This window comes from Perca fluviatilis, chromosome 5 (assembly GCF_010015445.1).
Source record: "Perca fluviatilis chromosome 5, GENO_Pfluv_1.0, whole genome shotgun sequence".
NCBI lineage: Eukaryota > Metazoa > Chordata > Actinopteri > Perciformes > Percidae > Perca > Perca fluviatilis.
In genome coordinates, this window is record NC_053116.1 from 40,672,812 (window position 1) to 40,693,149 (window position 20,338).

Below are 20,338 nucleotides of genomic sequence, written 5' to 3' on the forward strand. Positions count from 1 at the left end.
AAAACTTACAATGTATTAAAATAAGTATTTCTTTAATGTAAAATGTAAAACTGCTGAATTCATGCATAGAAAACTTTAAGCCTGACAGGCAAATTATTTTTCCCTTCAAGTTATTGTTCCTGGGAACAGCTTTGCATGAGAGAGCAGTAAGGAGGTTAATGTAAAACGTAGAAAGTCAGTTCACCAGCTGCACATCTGCAGTCAGACCCAGACGGAGAGGACCAGAGAAGAGACGAGGATGGAGAGACTTCTTCTGACCATCATCATCATCGCTGGGGCAGGTAAGGCTTTCATATAGATTTAATAATTAGTTATTCACATGCTTATTTATATTTGTTGTATAAAACTTTTCCCTTTCAAGATCAAGATCAATTAGTAAACTTTAATATCCTTAAATGGGGCAATCCTTTCTGCAGCCAGCAGAGAACAGAAGACAGCATCCCATAGACAACATAACATACATTCATATTCCATAGTCCAACGGGACAAATTACATCAAGGTATTAATGAGACCAATCAACGCCAACAGGTACAAATGAGCTCTTCCATCTCTTGGTACTACTGAGCAGTTGCAGTTAAACTGACTGTTTACCGTTCTAAATTAATGCTTTAGGGCTCTAGGGAAGCGCGGGGCACAAAGTAACACTTTTTGGTTTTGGCCAAATATTTCTAAAACCATTCGAGTTTTACTGCTCATATTTTTATACAAGCAACATACATATCTCTGCTACAAATGTGCACTGGAAGTTTGTTTGTAGGACTTAGCGTTCTTGAACAATTCCACGAGAGTGGCGATAGGTGAAATGTTACAACCAGCCCCATATGCAGGGTTAGTTGTAACAGATAGAGGGTTAGTTGTAACACTTGTTAAAAAGTTGGATTTAACACAAATAATTCAATAGCATTGTGCTATACACCTAATAAAACACTTCCTTACTAACTCTGCATAATATAATTGTTTAATTTATGGATCTATTGAAACATATTACCCTTGTGTGTGGATATATTTGTTAATTTGCACTCTGATTTGTAAAAAAAAAAAAAAAACTTTAACATGTTAAAATGTGTAAATATATTTTTCTTTATTTAATTCAGCAAGACATTTAAACATTTGTGTAGCCTATACTCAAAGTGTAAACTTTTAATTAATTAAAATGGTTACCAGTGTGCATACACTCATTTTGAAGATAACAAAGTTGAAGATATTTCTTTATAACATTAAACTTATTCTTTCATTAATAAGGTCTCTGGTAGGCCAATATAGCATACACTCATTACATACCAATTTCTTTAAAACATTTAAAACTTATTCATTCTTTCATTTAAAATATTTCCATTAGACCAGTGTGTAGCCTATGCTACTCATTTCTTTAAAACATTTAACCATTTAAAAAAAACTGTGTGTAGGCTACTCATCTTTTTAAAACATTTAAGAACTCAGAGTCACGTGTGCGATTATTCCTCATCACACATGTGACACACATAGTACTAATTCCCCTCTGTACATAGCTCATGGGACCAACTATCACAGAACACACACTTTACCCATTTCTCCCCTGGGGCAGAGGCCGCGAAATGTTCTCCACAGACAACACAATCATCATTAGAGATAGAGATACTTGCGGACATCTGTTTTTTTTTTCCACTGCGGCTTCTTTTGGTATTGTTGGATGCTGTGTTTTTGGTTTTTTTCTTCTCCACAACATCCTCTTTCCTGGGCGAGTCGGTGAGGATGGTACTTACTACCCGTTTTCTGGGCTTGGCCACAGCCTTTTGTGGACAGGCCTTTGGGAAAGGCCTGACATGAGAAGGGCTGAACGAGTAAATGAATTTAGGGAGTGCAGAGGAGCCTGGCATTGTGGCAGAGGGGCCATGAGTGAGTGCAGAGGGGCCTGGCATTGAGGCAGAGGGGCCATGAGTGAGTGCAGAGGAGCCTGGCATTGAGGCAGAGGGGCCATGAGTGAGTGCAGAGGAGCCTGGCATTGAGGCAGAGGGGCAATGAGTGAGGGAAGCAGAGGTTGGATCTGGCCTGTCAGAGACATACACCGCAGAAAAGTCCTCTTCTCGAAAAACTTCAGGTCTGTAGGGCCAAATGCCAGTGCATCTGAACCCTGATGTGATGTTCTCCGGTGTTACCGCCTGTGGCAACGCTTTGGCAACGATGCCAGGAAGATCATAGATGTTGGTGTTTCTCCCTGGGTTGGCCTTCATCCATTGATCCAAGTGGGTGTTGACCCTACATTTGAAAGACCGGAAAAACGGTGCGATCAAGGGGACACAGTTTGTGTGTGCAGTGTGGAGGAAAGGTAAGCAGGACTATGCCCTGCTCTTTGCAAAACTGCATGGCGGGTACGGATATATGGGAGGCGTGATTGTCCAATAACAGTAGCACTTTGGACTCAAGGGAGGGTTTTGCATGGTTAGCGAAGTGACAAAGGTACTCCACAAACTCCTCCTTCTGCATCCACCCTGAGCCGTTTGCCGCACCAACTGAAGCAGGTGGTCCCCCGTTGATGAAGTGTGCATAAAACCTCTTACGGGGAAAAACAAAAAAAGGACTTTTGCCACGACTCTGGAAACTTGCAGTTGTACTGAACTGCATACTGCATATGGGCAGCATGGTGGCACAGTGGTTAGCACTGTGGCCTCACAGCAAGAAGGTTCTGTGTTCGAATCCAGGTCGTTCCAGGGCCTTTCTGTGTGGAGTTTGCATGTTCTCCCCATGTTTGCGTGGGTTTCCTCCGGGTGCTCCGGTTTCCCCACCATCAAAAACATGTACTAGGTTATCCAGTCAGTGCCCTTGATCAAGGCACTGGCTCAGATCTGGAGTTGGTCCCCGGGCGCTGTCATTGGCTGCCCACTGCTCCCTTGAGGGATGGGTTGAATGCAGAGAATGAATTTCGCTACATGTACGTATATGTGACAAATAAAGTACCTTATTATATTATACTCGATGCAAGTTTCCTGACCTGAGAACCATAAAAATAATAAATAAAAAACAACATAATAAAACATAAAATAGATGAATTGCTTTTTCATTTGTTTCACACAAATTAATCATGAATATGACTATTTATTTAGATAACTATTTATTTAAATCATTCAAACTAACTTTATAACTGGGAAATAATATGAACCTGCATTTAAGGTCAGAGCATTAGGCCTACCTCTCTTGGGCTCAGCCCGTAGTACATTCCTGACGCTTTAATTAAGTAGTCTCTCAACTTTTCCTCATCCTCTGTTGAAAAAACCTTCCTGTGGCTTGAATAACCCATGGTTGGCATGGTTAGCTCCTGCATCCTTTTTTTAAAAATAATAAATCGTTGTAGGGTGACATGGCAGATGCCATAGGAACCCGCTGCCCCCCTAACTGAACTTCCTCTCTCAACCTCGCTGGCTGCCAGACAGAGCACCTCCATAGAAACACCCTTAGCTGTGCTTCTCTTGCGATTTCTCATTCTGTGGAAAAAATAAATGCAATATATAGTTGTTCACGCTGTACTTCAATACTTTCAAAATATTGGTTTTGAAACATTAGTGCAAATAAAACACTCTGTGAGTTAAAAATGGCTCCTTTCGTAGTGTAATTATAGGTGTGGCTTAGTTGTAACAACTAGCCCCGCTGTGACGCGTTTACCTCAGGACTGGCTAGCACTCGCTAAGCGATGGTCACATCTTTTATAATGGTACGATGTTTTAGCCAAGAGGACGGTGATCAAGGCAATATAAGATTGGATACACTGACTTTCACACACTCTCGAAATATACTTCTGACCAAAATAAATACTTACATGATGCCAAAACACAAATTCCTCTCTCTCTCTGAGACAACGGGAGTCAACAGTATTCCAAGATGGCTGGAACACGTCTAATGGCGATGTCATTACATGCCCTGAAGCACATCCGGTTCCACCCTGTGCAACCATCTAAAAAACCTGTTACATTTAACCCCGCGTTACTTTGTGCCCCGCGCTCCCCTACTCCTGCAGAGGCCGGTAACTCCTGATAATCAGGAACACACAGAATATGCGGCCGCAGGATTACACAGATTTTTCTCCAGATTTTAAATAAAACATATTTAATATTAACACAAATTATTGTACAACCAAAACAAGGAATGCAAAATCAAATTATTATAAGTATTCTTTATCAGATGACCTCAAAAACACTAAGCAATTCTGGAAGAAACTTAACCCTTTAATTAACAAAACCAATAAAAGTCTTCTTACCAAACTTAAAATGAACAACAACATTATTACTGACCCTATGTCAATGGCCAATGCTCTCAATCAACATTTTTCCTCTATATGTTGTTCTCAGTCATCTGAGCTCTCCTATTCTAGCATAACAAATACTGTGAACAATGGCTCATTCTCATTTTCAACAATTCATCCCTCTGATGTCCAATAGGCAATCTCAGAAATAACATCTTCTAATGGTGCTGGTCCTGATGGTTTGTACATTAAGTTTATTAAGCTTTCTTCCCATGTCCTAGCATTTCCACTATGTGACTTATTTAATTTATCACTTTCCACTTGCGTAATTCCATTAATGTGGAAATTTGTGAAAGTAACTACACAAAGGTGGTGACTCACTTGATGTCAACAATTATAGGCCAATCTCCATAATTAGAAATGTAGCTAAGATATTCGAAAAGCTTATTTTTAGGCAATTGTCTAAATATATTAATGACTTCTCCCTCTTGACTCCAAATCAATCTGGATTTAGACCTAATCATTCTACAACAACAGCCCTTACCTTACTTATTTACCTTACCCTTACCTTAAAAATATTTTTTAATTTAACTTATTTTTTAAAGTAAGTGCTGTAGTATAACTAGCAGGAGACAAGTAATAATTGAGGTAAGTTTGGAGACATTACCTTATTTAATCATTAAATTAATAAATATTTTTGTTGCATCTCTTTTCGGTGTTGTAATTTGTAGATGTCCCTAAGCACTCTTACTGCCCGGTAGTAACAGCAGCAGCAGCAGCAGAGAGCAGAAGCCAGCAGGCAAGTGTTATTTACATAAACTTCTGGTGTACTTACAAATTTTACAATCCATTGTTTTATGAGAGCATAACCTATATATACTACTGTAGACGTTTGGTATCATTTCGGGCATTATTAGTGGGGTAATGTTAAGAGACACTTCGGATCCATTAACATCTGCGCTAAGCTATTCAGCTGATAACGCTACGCTACGCTAACTTTCCCAATGTTCAACCCAGGTGAAAAAAGCTTCTGGGGGGGTGTTTGGCTCGAGATCATGGTGCAAAGGACCCTAGGGTGAAATTACTCCGAACCATCACTTTAAGATGGCTCTTCTTAATTATTTGCATACAAACTGCAACTGTTTTCCTCATGCTTGATATTTTTATTTATTCATCTATTTAGTTATTTACTTTATTTATTCTTATTTTTATTTTTATTAAATTCTTTTTTTTCTTTCTCAACTGTTTGTCTAATATTTAATGGTTTGAATGTGGAGGATATGGGTGGTTTTTGGTGTGAAGGAGAGCTTTGTTTTTCTTTGTCAGTATGTATTTCTGATATACTGTATGTTTTTCTTGAGGTCTCCTCAAGTTATTTTGTTAACTGTTTTGTCTAATTGTGAATGTACTGTATATGTTTGCCTTTAAGGACCCATTTAAAACGAGATTGTACATCTCAAGGGGTTATTTCTAATAAAGAATTTCCTTATAGTTCTTCAGAAGTATACCTTCAAATAGTTGAAATAGTAGCTAAAAGTACTGACTAAACAGCTGTAATAGTAGCTAAAAGTACTGAATCAACAGTTGAAATAGTAGCTGATAGTACTGACTAAACAGTTAAATAATATATTATAAAATATTAAATCTGTGTGTGTCCCTACAGGGCTGAGTGCTGTCTCATCAGCTGCTGGACTTCAGTACTACTTTGTTTATGACAGGAAGAACTTTACTGAAGCCCAAAGATACTGCAGAGAGAAACACACAGACCTGGTCACTGTAGACAGCATGGAGGTTATGAAGATCCTGAACAAGACGGCAGATTTAAGCAAAATGGTCTACTCCAACAACAGCTACGTGAGTTCACTTTTCTCTCTTTCATCTCAAAGTCTTTCTGACAGGAGGTATGAAACCCTCCATAGGAACTAATAACTAAATATAGAGCAGTAACAATTATAATATTTGTCTTTGAAATGTAGAAGTGTTTGAGTTTAACCTTCAGCAGACAGTAGCCGAGTTTCCATTCACACATTTTTATGTGAATTAAGTGATATTGAATGAATAATTTGAAAACCGTAAAATTTGATAAAATTTCATGAATATCGACTCAAAGTTTATACGTTTTGATCTCATTGGATTTCTCTTAAAGGTGCTCTAAGCGATGTCACATTTTTTTGTTTTTTAGGCTACAACATTTTTTGTCATATACAGCAAACATCTCCTCACTATCTGCTAGCTGTCTGTCCCCTGAACACACTGTAAAAAACATCTCCTCACTATCTGCTAGCTGCCTGTCCCCTGAACACACTGTAAAAACATCTCCTCACTATCTGCTAGCTGCCTGTCCCCTGAACACACTGTAAAAAACATCTCCTCACTATCTGCTAGCTGCCTGTCCCCTGAACACACTGTAAAAAACATCTCCTCACTATCTGCTAGCTGCCTGTCCCCTGAACACACTGTAAAAACCATCTCCTCACTATCTGCTAGCTGCCTGTCCCCTGAACACACTGTAAAAACATCTCCTCACTATCTGTTAGCTGCCTGTCCCCTGAACACACTGTAAAAACCATCTCCTCACTATCTGCTAGCTGCCTGTCCCCTGAACACACTGTAAAAACCATCTCCTCACTATCTGCTAGCTGCCTGTCCCCTGAACACACTGTAAAACATATCTCCTCACTATCTGCTAGCTGCCTGTCCCCTGAACACACTGTAAAACATATCTCCTCACTATCTGCTAGCTGTCTGTCCCCTGAACACACTGTAAAAACCATAAGTAGCTCTGCATTCTGGGAGCGTAGTGCTCTACTAGGACAATTAGGTACTAGGAGCTGTTCTAGGTATGATGGTGCTTGACCATTTAGAGCTTTGTAGGTCAGGAGGAGGATTTTAAATTCGATCCTAGATTTTACAGGAAGCCAGTGCAGAGAAGCTAATACAGGAGAAATATGATCTCTTCTCTTAGTTCTCGTCAGAACACGTGCTGCAGCATTCTGGATAAGCTGGAGAGTCTTAAGGGACTTATTTGAGCAACCTGATAGTAAGGAATTGCAGTAGTCTAGTCTAGAAGTAACGAATGCATGGACTAGTTTTTCAGCATCGATTTGAGACAGGATATTCCTAATTTTGGCAATGTTACGAAGATGGAAAAAGGCTGTTCTTGAGGTTTGTTTTAAGTGGGCATTGAAGGATATATCCTGATCAAAAATTACTCCTAAATTTCTGACAGTAGTGCTGGAGGCCAGGGCAATTCCATCCAGAGTAGCTATATGTTTAGATAATGAAGTTCGGCAATAACTTCAGTTTTGTGTGAGTTTAACATCAGGAAATTGTGGGTCATCCAGAATTTTATATCTTTAATACACGCTTGAAGTTTAGCTAACTGCCCACTTTCGTCTGGCTTAATTGACAGATATAATTGGGTGTCGTCTGCATAACAGTGAAAGTTAATTGAGTGTTTCCTAATAATATTGCCTAGAGGAAGCAAATATAAGGAAAATAGAATTGGTCCAAGCACTGAGCCTTGAGGAACGCCATGGCTAACTTTAGTGTGCTTGGAGGGATTATCGTTAATGTTAACAAATTGGGATCGCTCAGAGAAATAGGACTTAAACCAGCTAAGTGCGATTCCTTTAATGCCAACTAAGTGTTCCAGTCTCTGTAACAGGATGGTATGGTCAATAGTGTCAAATGCAGCACTAAGATCTAGTAAAACAAGAATGGAGACAAGTCCTTTGTCTGCAGCAGTTAGAAGGTCGTTAGTAATTTTCACGAGTGCCGTCTCTGTGCTATGATTCTTTCTAAATCCTGATTGAAAGTCATCAAATAAACTATTGCTATGTAGAAAATCACATAACTGATTAGCAACCACCTTCTCAAGGATCTTGGATAGAAAGGGAAGGTTAGATATAGGTCTATAGTTTGCTAAGACCTCAGGATTGAGGGTGGGTTTTTCAGAAGAGGTTTTTTCACAGCTATTTTAAATGACTGCGGTACATAACCTGTTAATAAGGACATATTGATCATATCTAGTAGTGAAGTGTTTACCACGGGTAACGCTTCTTTGAGTAGTCTCGTTGGGATGGGGTCTAAGAGACAGGTAGATGGCTTAGCTGAGGATATCTTTAACATTAATTGTTGAAGGTCTATAGGATAAAAGCAGTCTAAGTATATGTCAGGTCTAGTTGTTCTTTCTAGCGGTCCTGCATTTAAAGGTGAACCGTTAGAAGTTGAGGGCAAAAGGTGATGAATTTTATCTCTAATTGTTATAATTTTATCATTAAAGAAGCTCATGAAGTCGTCACTACTCAGAGCTAGAGGAATAGATGGCTCAGTAGAGCTGTGACTGTCTGTCAGCCTGGCTACAGTGCTGAAAAGAAACCTTGGGTTGTTCTTATTTTCTTCTATTAGTGAAGAGTAATAGTCTGATCTGGCCTTTCTTAGGGACTTCCTATAGGTTTTGAGACTTTCTTGCCAATCCAAACGAGATTCTTCCACTTTGGTGGAACGCCACTTACTTTCAATGTTTCACGAGATTTGTTTTAATTTGCGAGTTTGGGAGTTATACCAAGGTGCAAGTTTCCTTTGCTTCATCATCTTCTTTTTTAGGGGAGCAACGGAGTCTAAAGTCGTCCGTAGGCAGGTCGTAGCGTCGTCTACAAATGTATCAATTTGAGAAGGACTGAGGTTAACATAAAGGTCATCTGTTCTGTTTAGGCATGACAAAGAGTCAAATGCTGTTGGAATATCTTCCTTAAATTTAGCTATAGCACTGTCAGATAAGCATCTAGTGTATAAGCTTTTATCTAATTTAGTATAGTCAGGTAGTTAGAATTCGAAAGTAATTAAAGAATGATCTGATAGTACCAAATTCTGCGGAAATATTATTAAATCCTCAATTTCAATACCATATGCCAGCACAAGGTCGAGAGTGTGGTTAAAACAGTGCGTCGCCTTGTGCACACTCTGACTGAAACCAATTGAATCCAATAATGAGTTGAAAGCAGTACTAAGGCTACGTCCACATGGATATTAAAATCACCTACAATAAGTACTTTGTCTGATTTAAGGACTAAATATGATAAAAACTCGGACAATTCAGCTAAAAATTCAGAATACGGACCTGGAGCCCTGTAAATAACAACGAATATAATTGGCTGTAATGTTTTCCATTTTGGATGTTGAAGATTAAGCCTCTAGGAATTTGAGTATTAATATGGCTGGGAGGAGTGGCTTCATTTAGACTACCATATTCTTCATGGGCCAGCCAGGTTTCAGTAAGACAAAATAAATCAATGTTATTATCTGATATCAACTCGTTTACCAATACTGCTTTAGAAGACAGAGATCTAATATTTAATAGTCCACATCTAATTTTCCTATTTTGTTCTATCGTTGCAGTCGTTTTAATTCCAATTAGGTTGTTAAGTATAGCGCATCTTTTGTTTACCTTTGATTTAACCGTGCTTATTAGACTATGAGTGGGCGACTGCTCCAATGGAAGCACAGAGGGGCGCTAATATCTAATATCAAACTTGGGTTGTCATGGTTTATGTCCGATAAATAATAATGCATTCCCTAGCCCCTTACCCTAATCTTAACCATCACAACTAAATGCCTAACCTTAACCCTTACCCTCACCCTAACCATAACCTAATTCTATCCCTAATCCTACAACCAAGTCTTAACCATCAAACAGCCCTTTAAACTTGGAGGGTCCAGCATTTTGGCCCCACAAAGGAGTCGGGACCCCACAAGTATACTGGACTCCCGGTTTTTGGACCCCACGATTACAGTTAAACAAGCCCACACATACACAGACACACACACACACACACAAACATACACACAAACACACACACAGACACACACAGACAAACACACACACACACACACACACACACACAGAGGCCCTCACAGACACACACACACACACACACATACACAGACACACACACACACACACACACACACACGCACACACACACTAGGGACAAGTGTCGAGAATTAGCTTCGGCTAAAAACACTATGATACATACATCAGATGACTGTTGAAGTTTATCTATGTTTTTTTGTATCAGTCCCTATCTAAATAAACCTATAAAAAAACACACACACACAAACATACACACAAACAAACACACACAGAGGCACACACAGACACACACACACAGACACACAGACATACATACACACACACACACATACACACACACACACAAACACACACACACACAGAGGCACACACAGACACACACACTCACATTCACAGACACACACATACACACACACACACAAACACACACACACACACACACACACACAAACACATAGACACATACAAACACACACACACACACAGGCACACAGTACACACACACACACAGACACACACACACAGACACACACACATACACACAAACACACACACACACACACACACACACACACACACAGAGGCACTCACAGACACACACTCACAGTCACACACACAAACATACAGAGAGAGAGAGAGAGAGAGAGAGAGAGAGATGAACCATAACTCTAACACCAGCAACTGACTGGTCCCCCCCCCCCGGACTCCCCAATACAGTATTATATACAGTACAGCACATTTTAGAGTGGCCTTTCATTGTGTCCAGCCTAAGGCACACCTGTGCAATAATCCTGCTGTCTAATCATCATCTTGATATGCCACACCTGTGAGGTGGATGGATTATCTCAGCAAAGGAGAAGTGCTCAATAACAGATATAGACAGACTTGTGAACAATGTTTTAGAGAAATAGGCCTTTTCTGTACGTAGAAAAACTCTTAGATCTTTGAGTTCAGCTCATGAAAATGGAGGTTTTAATTTTGTTCAGTGTATTTGCTTTAGTTTTGTTTCCATTTAATTGAAGGAAGTTTTCTCGTTGAATCAACATTTGATAACATTTAGATAATCTGAAAGCAGACGCTGTTGGTGGAACTGAAATATGAAATGGTGTATTAATATAGTATAAAATATTAAATGTGCTCTATATGTGTGTGTGTCCCTACAGGGCTGAGTGCTGTCTCATCAGCTGCTGGACGTCAGTACTATTTTGTTTATGACAGGAAGAACTTTACTGAAGCCCAAAGATACTGCAGAGAGAAACACACAGACCTGGCCACTGTAGACAGCATGGAGGTTATGAAGATCCTGAACGACACGGCAGATTTAAGCAAAATGGTCTACTCCAAGAGCAGCTTTGTGAGTTCTCTTTTCTCTCTTTCATCTCAAAGTCTTTCTGACAGCAGGTTTAACAGTTTTTTTCGATTGCTAAACGACAGCGGGCACAACTGGAGTCACATGTGCAAAACTCTAACTACAGTCTGCACTACCTACAGTCACCTGAGCTAAACAGTTCACATCTCCTGCAAAACTCATTCAAAGCAACACAACTCTTAACACACGTCTCAAACAGTATGCACAGGCCTCACTGAGATAACACACACACACACACACACACACACACACACACTGTCACTCAGAACACACTGAGGGTAAAAACACTAGCGTCAAACACCAATACAGAAATTACAAACTTTTTCATCTTTACAGTTTGAACAATTTGAGTGACTTGACACTACTCAACAGTTTATTTAAGGAAAAAATATAGATTGTATAGCATACCAATTTTTACATAAGGTAAACAAGAAGGAATGAAATTCAGCATTTTTCTTCAATAAAGTATTTTGTCTATAGTAATTTTTGGAATTACTGGGGGAAAAAAACTAAAGGTACATAACAGTACCAACGAATAGTGTGACTTCAGAAAGTCACAGAAAGTTTGTAATTTCTGTATTGGTGTTTGATGCTAGTGTTTTTACCCTCAGTGTGTTCTGAGTGACAGTGTGTTCTGTGTGTGTGTGTGTGTGTGTGTGTGTGTGTGTGTGTGTGTGGTGTGTGTGTGTGTTATCTTACTGAGGCCTGTGCATACTGTTTGGCTGCACTGAGCCTGTTTTGAGATGTGTGTGAAGAGTTGTGTTGCTTTGAATGAGTTCTGCAGGAGATGTGAACTGTTTAGCTCAGGTGACTGTAGGTAGTGCAGACTGGAGTTAGAGTTTTGCACATGTGACTCCAGTTGTGCCCGCTGTTGTTTAGCAATCGGAAAAAACTGTAAGCCCTCCTTAGGAACAAAATACTAAATGTAGAGCAGTAAAAAGTACAATATTTATCTTTAAAATGTAGTATAGTAGAAGTCTGAAGTCCATCCATCTTCGTCCACTTATCCGGGGTCGGGTCATGGGGGGCAGCAGCTCCAGCAGGGGACGCCAAAACTTCCCTTTCCCGAGACACATTAACCATCTACAACTGGGGGATCAAGAGGCGTTCCCAGGCCAGGTTGGAGATATAGTCCCTCCACCTAGTCCTGCTCTTCCCCGAGGCCTCCTCCCATCTGGACGGGCCTCCACCTAGTTCTGGGTCTTCCCCGAGACCTCCTCCCAGCTGAACGGGCCTCCACCTAGTTCTGGGTCTTCCCCGAGACCTCCTCCCAGCTGGACGGGCCTCCACCTAGTCCTGGGTCTTCCCCGAGACCTCCTCCCAGCTGGACGTCCCTCCACCTAGTCCTGGGTCTTCCCCGAGACCTCCTCCCAGCTGGACGGGCCTCCACCTAGTCCTGGGTCTTCCCCGAGACCTCCTCCCAGCTGGACGGGCCTCCACCTAGTCCTGGGTGACACTGACATTGAATCATAGAAACAACTAATGCATTAAAACAAAGCTAAAACATCACAAAACAGTATTTACAACAACAGAGATCTATGTTCTCGAGAAGCTAATTGAACAACATGACATCATGACTTCACGTAAACATACACACCACTTTCTAAAGCCAAGTGGTGCGTGTTATCTGTACGCATTATGACCTCTCTGCGTGTATGTCTACATCAGAAAGGAGGGTAACAGAATGAAGGAGTCGTAGAGGATCAGACTGATAGTATCAAGACTCCACCTAGTCCTGGGTCTTCCCCGAGACCTCCTCCCAGCTGGACGTCCCTCCACCTAGTCCTGGGTCTTCCCCGAGACCTCCTCCCAGCTGGACGGGCCTCCACCTAGTCCTGGGTGACACTGACATTGAATCATAGAAACAACTAATGCAGTGAAACAAAGCTAAAACATCACAAAACAGTATTTACAACAACAGAGATCTATGTTCTCGAGAAGCTAATTGAACAACATGACATCATGACGTCACGTAAACATACACACCACTTTCTAAAGCCAAGTGGTGCGTGTTATCTGTACGCATCATGACCTCTCTGCGTGTATGTCTACATCAGAAAGGAGGGTAACAGAATGAAGGAGTCGTAGAGGATCAGACTGATAGTATGAAGACTGGAGATAAAAAGATTAGGTAAACATGGTCTTCAACAAAAAGATCGAGCAGAGTCTAATTCTTTATATCACAATCAAATATTGCTTTCAGAGAGCCTGGATAGGACTGTACGATGACCACGTCCCCAACCCCTGGAGGTGGTCACTGTCGGACACAAGTTTCTACAAACCCAGGGAGACGGAGTTCAGACGATGGTACCCTGGTGAACCAAACCACGGAGACAGTGGAAAAATCTGCACAGGGATGCATCCTAATGGACTCTGGTACGACGACGGTTGTGACAGCAGTATCCCTTATCCAGTCTGCGCAGATGTCAGAGGTGAGAATATTAACTAGTGAAGTTTCCCTTCTCTGCTTCTCTCTGCCTCTTTGTTTTCATTATTCAGGCCTCTGTAGTATCAGTCAGTCACTCTGACTAAAAGCAGCTTTCACACAGGTGTGTGTGTGCATGTGAGTGTCTGTGTACATTTTGTATGTCAGGACAGCACAATAGTGTGATATATTGCAGGTCTCAGCTGTGTGTGTGTGTGTGTGTGTGTGTGTGTGTGTGTGTGTGTGTGTGTGTGTGTGTGTGTGTGTGTGTGTGTGTGTGTGTGTGTGTGTGCATGCATGTGCGCTCACACACACGTGTACATGTGCATTTATTATCCATGTGTGTGTGTGTGTATGTGTGTGTGTGTACGTGTGTGTGTGGTTGTGGGTGTGTGTTTGTGTGTGTTTGTGTGTATGTGTATGTGTGTGTGTGTGTCTGTGTACATTTGTATGTCAGAACAGCACAATAGTGTGATATATTGCAGGTCTCATCTGTTTGTGTGTGTGTGTGTGTGTGCATGCATGTGCGCTCAGCTCACACACACGTGTACATGTGCATATTTGTTGTCCGTGTGTGTGTGTGTGTGTGCGTGTGTGTGTGTTTGGGTGCATTTCCATGTGCTGGAAAGCACATAATGTGATCCATTACATGAGGTAGTTCTCAGCTGCTTTATATGAATGTGTGTATGTGGGGGTGGGGTCAGGGGGGAGGGAGGAGGGGTGTATGTGTGTGTGTTTGTGTTCATCTGCTGTAAAGTGCAATAGCGCCCCATTGCACCACAAAAGGAAGGAAGACCGCAAATGCTATAAGATTAAATAAAACACCCAAAATTCAATGAAAGCAGTGATCATTATTTTTGGTTAATTTGGTTGAAAGAAACCCATATTTCTGCTAAAGAAACTTTGAAAACGGGTCCAATTTGACTCGTGCATGTTCACGTGCACACATCTTGCAATATAAACAGAACATGTGTTTAATAATCCTGAGGAAATATTCATATGCAGAAAATCAACAATATAATCATGTTTTTTAGATTGTTTGGTAGATTTAAGGACATTTCTCATTAATGTGGAGAGACTGTTAAGACATAAAGTTATTCATTAGTTTATTGATGTGGTTCTTTATATCTCAGTGGATTTATTTTAGATATTATTATATTATAAAGACATGAATCACAGATGTAGATGGATGGGAGGTTGTATGTTACGCTGCCTCTACACTTCTCTCTGCTTCATTTTCAGGATCAGATGTGACTTTTGTCGTCGGCAACACCTCTATGACATGGCCTGAAGCCCAGAGCTACTGCAGAGATCGCCACACAGACCTGGCCAGTGTGAGAAACATGGCAGAGCACTTGAAGGTAAAGGACGCGGCTGAGGGAAACTGGGTCTGGATCGGTCTTTTCAGAGACTCCTGGAAGTGGTCAGATGGAAGTACCTCCTCATTCAGCTCCTGGAAGGTCGGCCAACCTGATTACAACAACGGGAACAAGATTTGTGTGGCTGCAGACTTCAGCCAATCAGGAGCCTGGGAGGAGTGGCCCTGTGACATGGAGAGAGCGTTCATTTGCTACGGTCCAGGTGAGTGCTAACCCGGGATTCAAACAGCTTTTACATTTAGATTCAGGGAACACCAAACATGAAGTTGTGGAGAGTAAATGTGAACATGATGATGTGGATCATTTCCATGGAATAGTTAGTAAAGTTAGCATGCAGTGGTGATCAGCTGCAGATGGTAAGTGCTCGGTGATGTTTTAAGCCCCAAATGTCAACTTCTAGGTGGTGTCACTACCCGATGTGAGTCGAGTGCAGATGTGAGTTGCGCATGCTCAGATTTAAACGGTTTACAGGATCCGAACACCACAGGGGAGAAACGTGCTCGGCTAATGTGGGCTTACTTTGGGCTTCCTTTAGCGAAGTTGACGGGATACAGTGAGAGGTAGCGGGATCGATGTCCGCATCCTCCAGCTTCTCTTTTTACCAAAACACCACCGTACTAGTCTGGAAAATAACGTTTCAATTAGTTGCAGTATATATATATATATATATATATATATATATATATATATATATACACACATACATACACACAGTGCCTTGCGAAAGTATTCGGCCCCTTTGAACTTTTCGACCTTTTGCCACATTTCAGGCTTCAAACATAAAGATATAAAACTAATTTTTTGTGAAGAATCAACAACAAGTGGGACACAATCATGAAGTGGAACGAAATTTATTGGATATTTCAAACCTTTTTAACAAATCAAAAAACTGAAAAATTGGGTGTGCAAAATTATTCAGCCCCCTTCAGTTAATACTTTGTAGCGCCAACTTTTGCTGCGATTACAGCTGTAAGTCGCTTGGGGTATGTCTCTATCAGTTTTGCACATCGAGAGACTGACCATTTTGCCCATTCCTCCTTGCAAAACAGCTCGAGCTCAGTGAGGTTGGATGGAGAGCGTTTGTGAACAGCAGTTTTCAGTTCTTTCCACAGATTCTCGATTGGATTCAGGTCTGGACTTTGACTTGGCCATTCTAACACCTGGATATGTTTATTTGTGAACCATTCCATTGTAGATTTTGCTTTATGTTTTGGATCATTGTCTTGTTGGAAGACAAATCTCCGTCCCAGTCTCAGGTCTTTTGCAGACTCCATCAGGTTTTCTTCCAGAATGGTCCTGTATTTGGCTCCATCCATCTTCCCATCAATTTTAACCATCTTCCCTGTCCCTGCTGAAGAAAAGCAGGCCCAAACCATGATGCTGCCACCACCATGTTTGACAGTGGGGATGGTGTGTTCAGGGTGATGAGCTGTGTTGCTTTTACGCCAAACATAACGTTTTGCATTGTTGCCAAAAAGTTCGATTTTGGTTTCATCTGATCACAGCACCTTCTTCCACATGTTTGGTGTGTCTCCCAGGTGGCTTTTGGCAAACTTTAAATGATACTTTTTATGGATACAGTATCTTTAAGAAATGGCTTTCTTCTTGCCACTCTTCCATAAAGGCCAGATTTGTGCAGTATACGACTGATTGTTGTCCTATGGACAGAGTCTCCCACCTCAGCTGTAGATCTCTGCAGTTCATCCAGAGTGATCATGGGCCTCTTGACTGCATCTCTGATCAGTCTTCTCATTGTATGAGCTGAAAGTTTAGAGGGATGGCCGGGTCTTCGTAGATTTGCAGTGGTCTGACACTCCTTCCATTTCAATATTATCGCTTGCACAGTGCTCCTTGGGATGTTTAACCCTTGTGTTGTCCTTCGGGTCACTGGGACCCGAAGGACACAACACAAGGATTATGTACTTCCGTTTACTTTGTTGAGAATTGCTCTCTAAACAAGGGTTAATACAGCACCTTAGTTCTTGTTTGTACAGCAATTTTGGTCAGCTTAAACTGTGTTTAAATGTGTTCTAGATATAAACTTTACTTACTTACTTTACTAAGAAACAGGGTTTAGTTTAGAGCAATTATCAACAATAAAGGAATATATCCTTGTCACTGGGGGGGCTTGAGAAGGCATGGGAAATTTTGTATCCAAATCCGGCTTTAAACTTCTCCACAACAGTATCTCGGACCTGCCTGGTGTGTTCCTTGTTCTTCATGATGCTCTCTGCGCTTTACACGGACCTCTGAGACTATCACAGAGCAGGTGCATTTATACGGAGACTTGATTACACACAGCTGGATTCTATTTATCATCATTAGTCATTTAGGGCAACATTGGATCATTCAGAGATCCTCACTGAACTTCTGGAGAGAGTTTGCTGCACTGAAAGTAAAGGGGCTGAATAATTTTGCACGCCCAATTTTTCAGTTTTTTATTTCTTAAAAAAGTTTGAAATATCCAATAAATTTCGTTCCACTTCATTATTGTGTCCCACTTGTTGATTCGTCACAAAAAATTACAGTTTTATATCTTTATGTTTGAAGCCTGAAATGTGGCAAAAGGTCGAAAAGTTCAAGGGGGCCGAATACTTTCGCAAGGCACTGTATATATATATATATATATAGACAAAACATCAAAACACCATGATAAGTTAGTGTTGAATCTATTGTTTAAACTGATGATGAGGAATTTACAGGATGCAGAAATGTTTGAACTCATAAAGTTTGTTTGATTTTTACAAAGTGGTTCCTGTTACAAAGAAAGTGATGAAAGTGAAGTTTGAGAACAAGAGGAATCTGGATCTGAATGACCCTGCTGTGATGGAGGCCATGCTGAAGCAGGTAAATCATATTTTATACTGTTTTACCTTCATGAAAAAACCAATCATATAAGATAAGTTTTGTGTGTCAGCTGAAACAGAAGCTGAGGGCCCAGGGGCTGGACGACAACATCAAGCTGAGCTGGAGGAAGCAGGCTGATGGAAAAGTCTTCCACAAGGAAGACAAGAAGACCAACAAGAGGAGGAGGAAGAGGGAGGAGCTGTAATGTTGAGTTGCTGCGTCTGTTCATCAGAGAAAAGTCTGGTTCTTTCCTCAAAGATGTGACGGAGCAGAATAGAGCTGCACCAATCAGCTGATTCATCCATTATTCTCTTTTATGTAATGAATAGTTTAGTTTTTATTTATTATTGTTGTAGTGATTCTTACATTCTTCATTTTAGGCTACATAACATTTTACTCAACTAAAATATGCATCCCAGCCTCCGTACGTCTTATTCTGTAAATGTTGCCGAATAGGGTTGTGTACCAAGACCCGGTACTAATACGGCACCGGTGCCTAAATGACCGGGATCTACCGGACCGAATTGCAATGCAGATTTCGGTGCCTCATTTCGGTGCCAATTTAATGTCTTTTGCGCTGCTCTCTGATGCTCCAAAACGCACGTTTAGAGGCAACAGGATCATCGCTGCATGTGACACTAGTTAACACTACACCTGGCAGCAGGTAACGTTAGCCTACCGTTAGCTAGTTAACACTACACCTGGCAGCAGGTAACCTTAGCCTATCGTTAGCTAGTTAACACTACACTTGGCAGCAGGTAACGTTAGCATACCGTTAGCTAGTTAACACTACATCTGGCAGCAGGTGACCTTAGCCTACCGTTAGCTAGTTAACACTACATTTGGCAGCAGGTAACGTTAGCATACCGTTAGCTAGCAGCTGGATTAAACACATTAAAATGCTGACAGCTAAACGGTGTAAAGGGTCACTGTATTTCACTGGAGAGGATTCCGAGAGCGGGACGTTAAGCAGTCTGTAGCTCCCGCTGTCTGAAAAACAACACAGACGGTTCAGTATATGTTCAGGCACCGTTTAGGCATCGGCACCGTTTCAAAAGTATCGTTTTAGCACCGGTATCGGAAAAAACCCAAACGATACCTAACCCTAATGCCAAACATCAAGAGAGATCTTGAGTTTCCGTAGACTAGCTATGGATTACAAATACTAAACAGAAAAAGAACATTCTCCAGGTTCAGAAAGTAAATGTACGTTAAGAAATGTTTCCAACAGTCAAGAGACCAACATCAGCATATTATTATCAGTAGGAGCTCAGTGGCAGCAGCTCAGTCCGTAGGGAACGCTAGGGAGGGTCGCTGGTTCAAGTCCCATATGGATCAAAGTACAGAGTGTGGATTAGTAGCTGGAGAGATGCCAGTTCACCTCCTGGGCACTGCCATGGTGCTCTTGAGCAAGGCACTGTAGCCCTCCCCAACCTCTCAGAGTGCTGGTCCAGCACTGGCAGCACACTCTGACATCTCTCCATTTGTGCATGAACAGGTCCTGAGCACGTGTGTATTTTAGCCCTGTGTGGAGTAATTTCCACACTGAGGATCAATAAAAAGTATAAAATTAACAATAAATTAATATTAACAATATAAATGAAGGCTTATTTAGACCTATGAGTGATGTTGATAGAATAATTTAGACTTCCATAGACTGGTACCTTCATTATAAAGCTCTAATATGTTTTGCGGCTCCAGATAGATTTCTATTTTGGGGGAGGGGGTCCAAAGATGTCTCTGTTGATAGTAACGGTTGATGACCTCTGGATTATTACAACTGTTTTAATCAATTCATACTTTTAGGTATAACAGAAATACTGAATATATTCCAGCTTTCAGCTTCTCAAATATGCAGATTTGATGCTTTTCTTTGTTAAATTTGATCATAAATTTAATATATTTGGGCTTCAGACTGTTGTTAGAATAAAACAAGACTTTAGTATTTTCTGATTGATCGTCTGTGGGGAAATATAGTTTGTGGTGGAGATGTTTTAACATTAACATTATTTAATGTGTTTAAAATATAAATTATCTTTAGTGTTGAATGTTTAAAAACTATTTTCATCAGATTAAATCTCTTTCTTCATGTGAGAGTAATATTATAAAGTTCTTATATGTATGATTGTTGTTCTGTCTCCTTATTAGAGATGCAAACTTTAAACATTTACCTAAAGTTAGTCATGAGATTTGTTCTGTGTCTGAAACATCTTCTAAACTAAAATACTA

At 40.8% G+C, this 20,338-nt stretch overlaps 1 protein-coding gene across 1 annotated transcript; it reads left to right on the forward strand.

Moving 5' to 3' along the window:
* Nucleotides 1-219: 219 nt before the first annotated feature.
* LOC120559371 (macrophage mannose receptor 1-like) lies at nucleotides 220-18,811 on the forward strand. The gene is made up of 5 exons (XM_039801037.1): nucleotides 220-281; nucleotides 13,662-13,890; nucleotides 15,126-15,464; nucleotides 18,012-18,109; nucleotides 18,180-18,811. The coding sequence occupies exons 2-5, from the start codon at nucleotides 13,815-13,817 to the stop codon at nucleotides 18,312-18,314; spliced, it is 648 nt and encodes a 215-aa protein (XP_039656971.1). The 5' UTR covers nucleotides 220-281; nucleotides 13,662-13,814; the 3' UTR covers nucleotides 18,315-18,811.
* The last annotated feature ends 1,527 nt before the right edge of the window (nucleotides 18,812-20,338 follow it).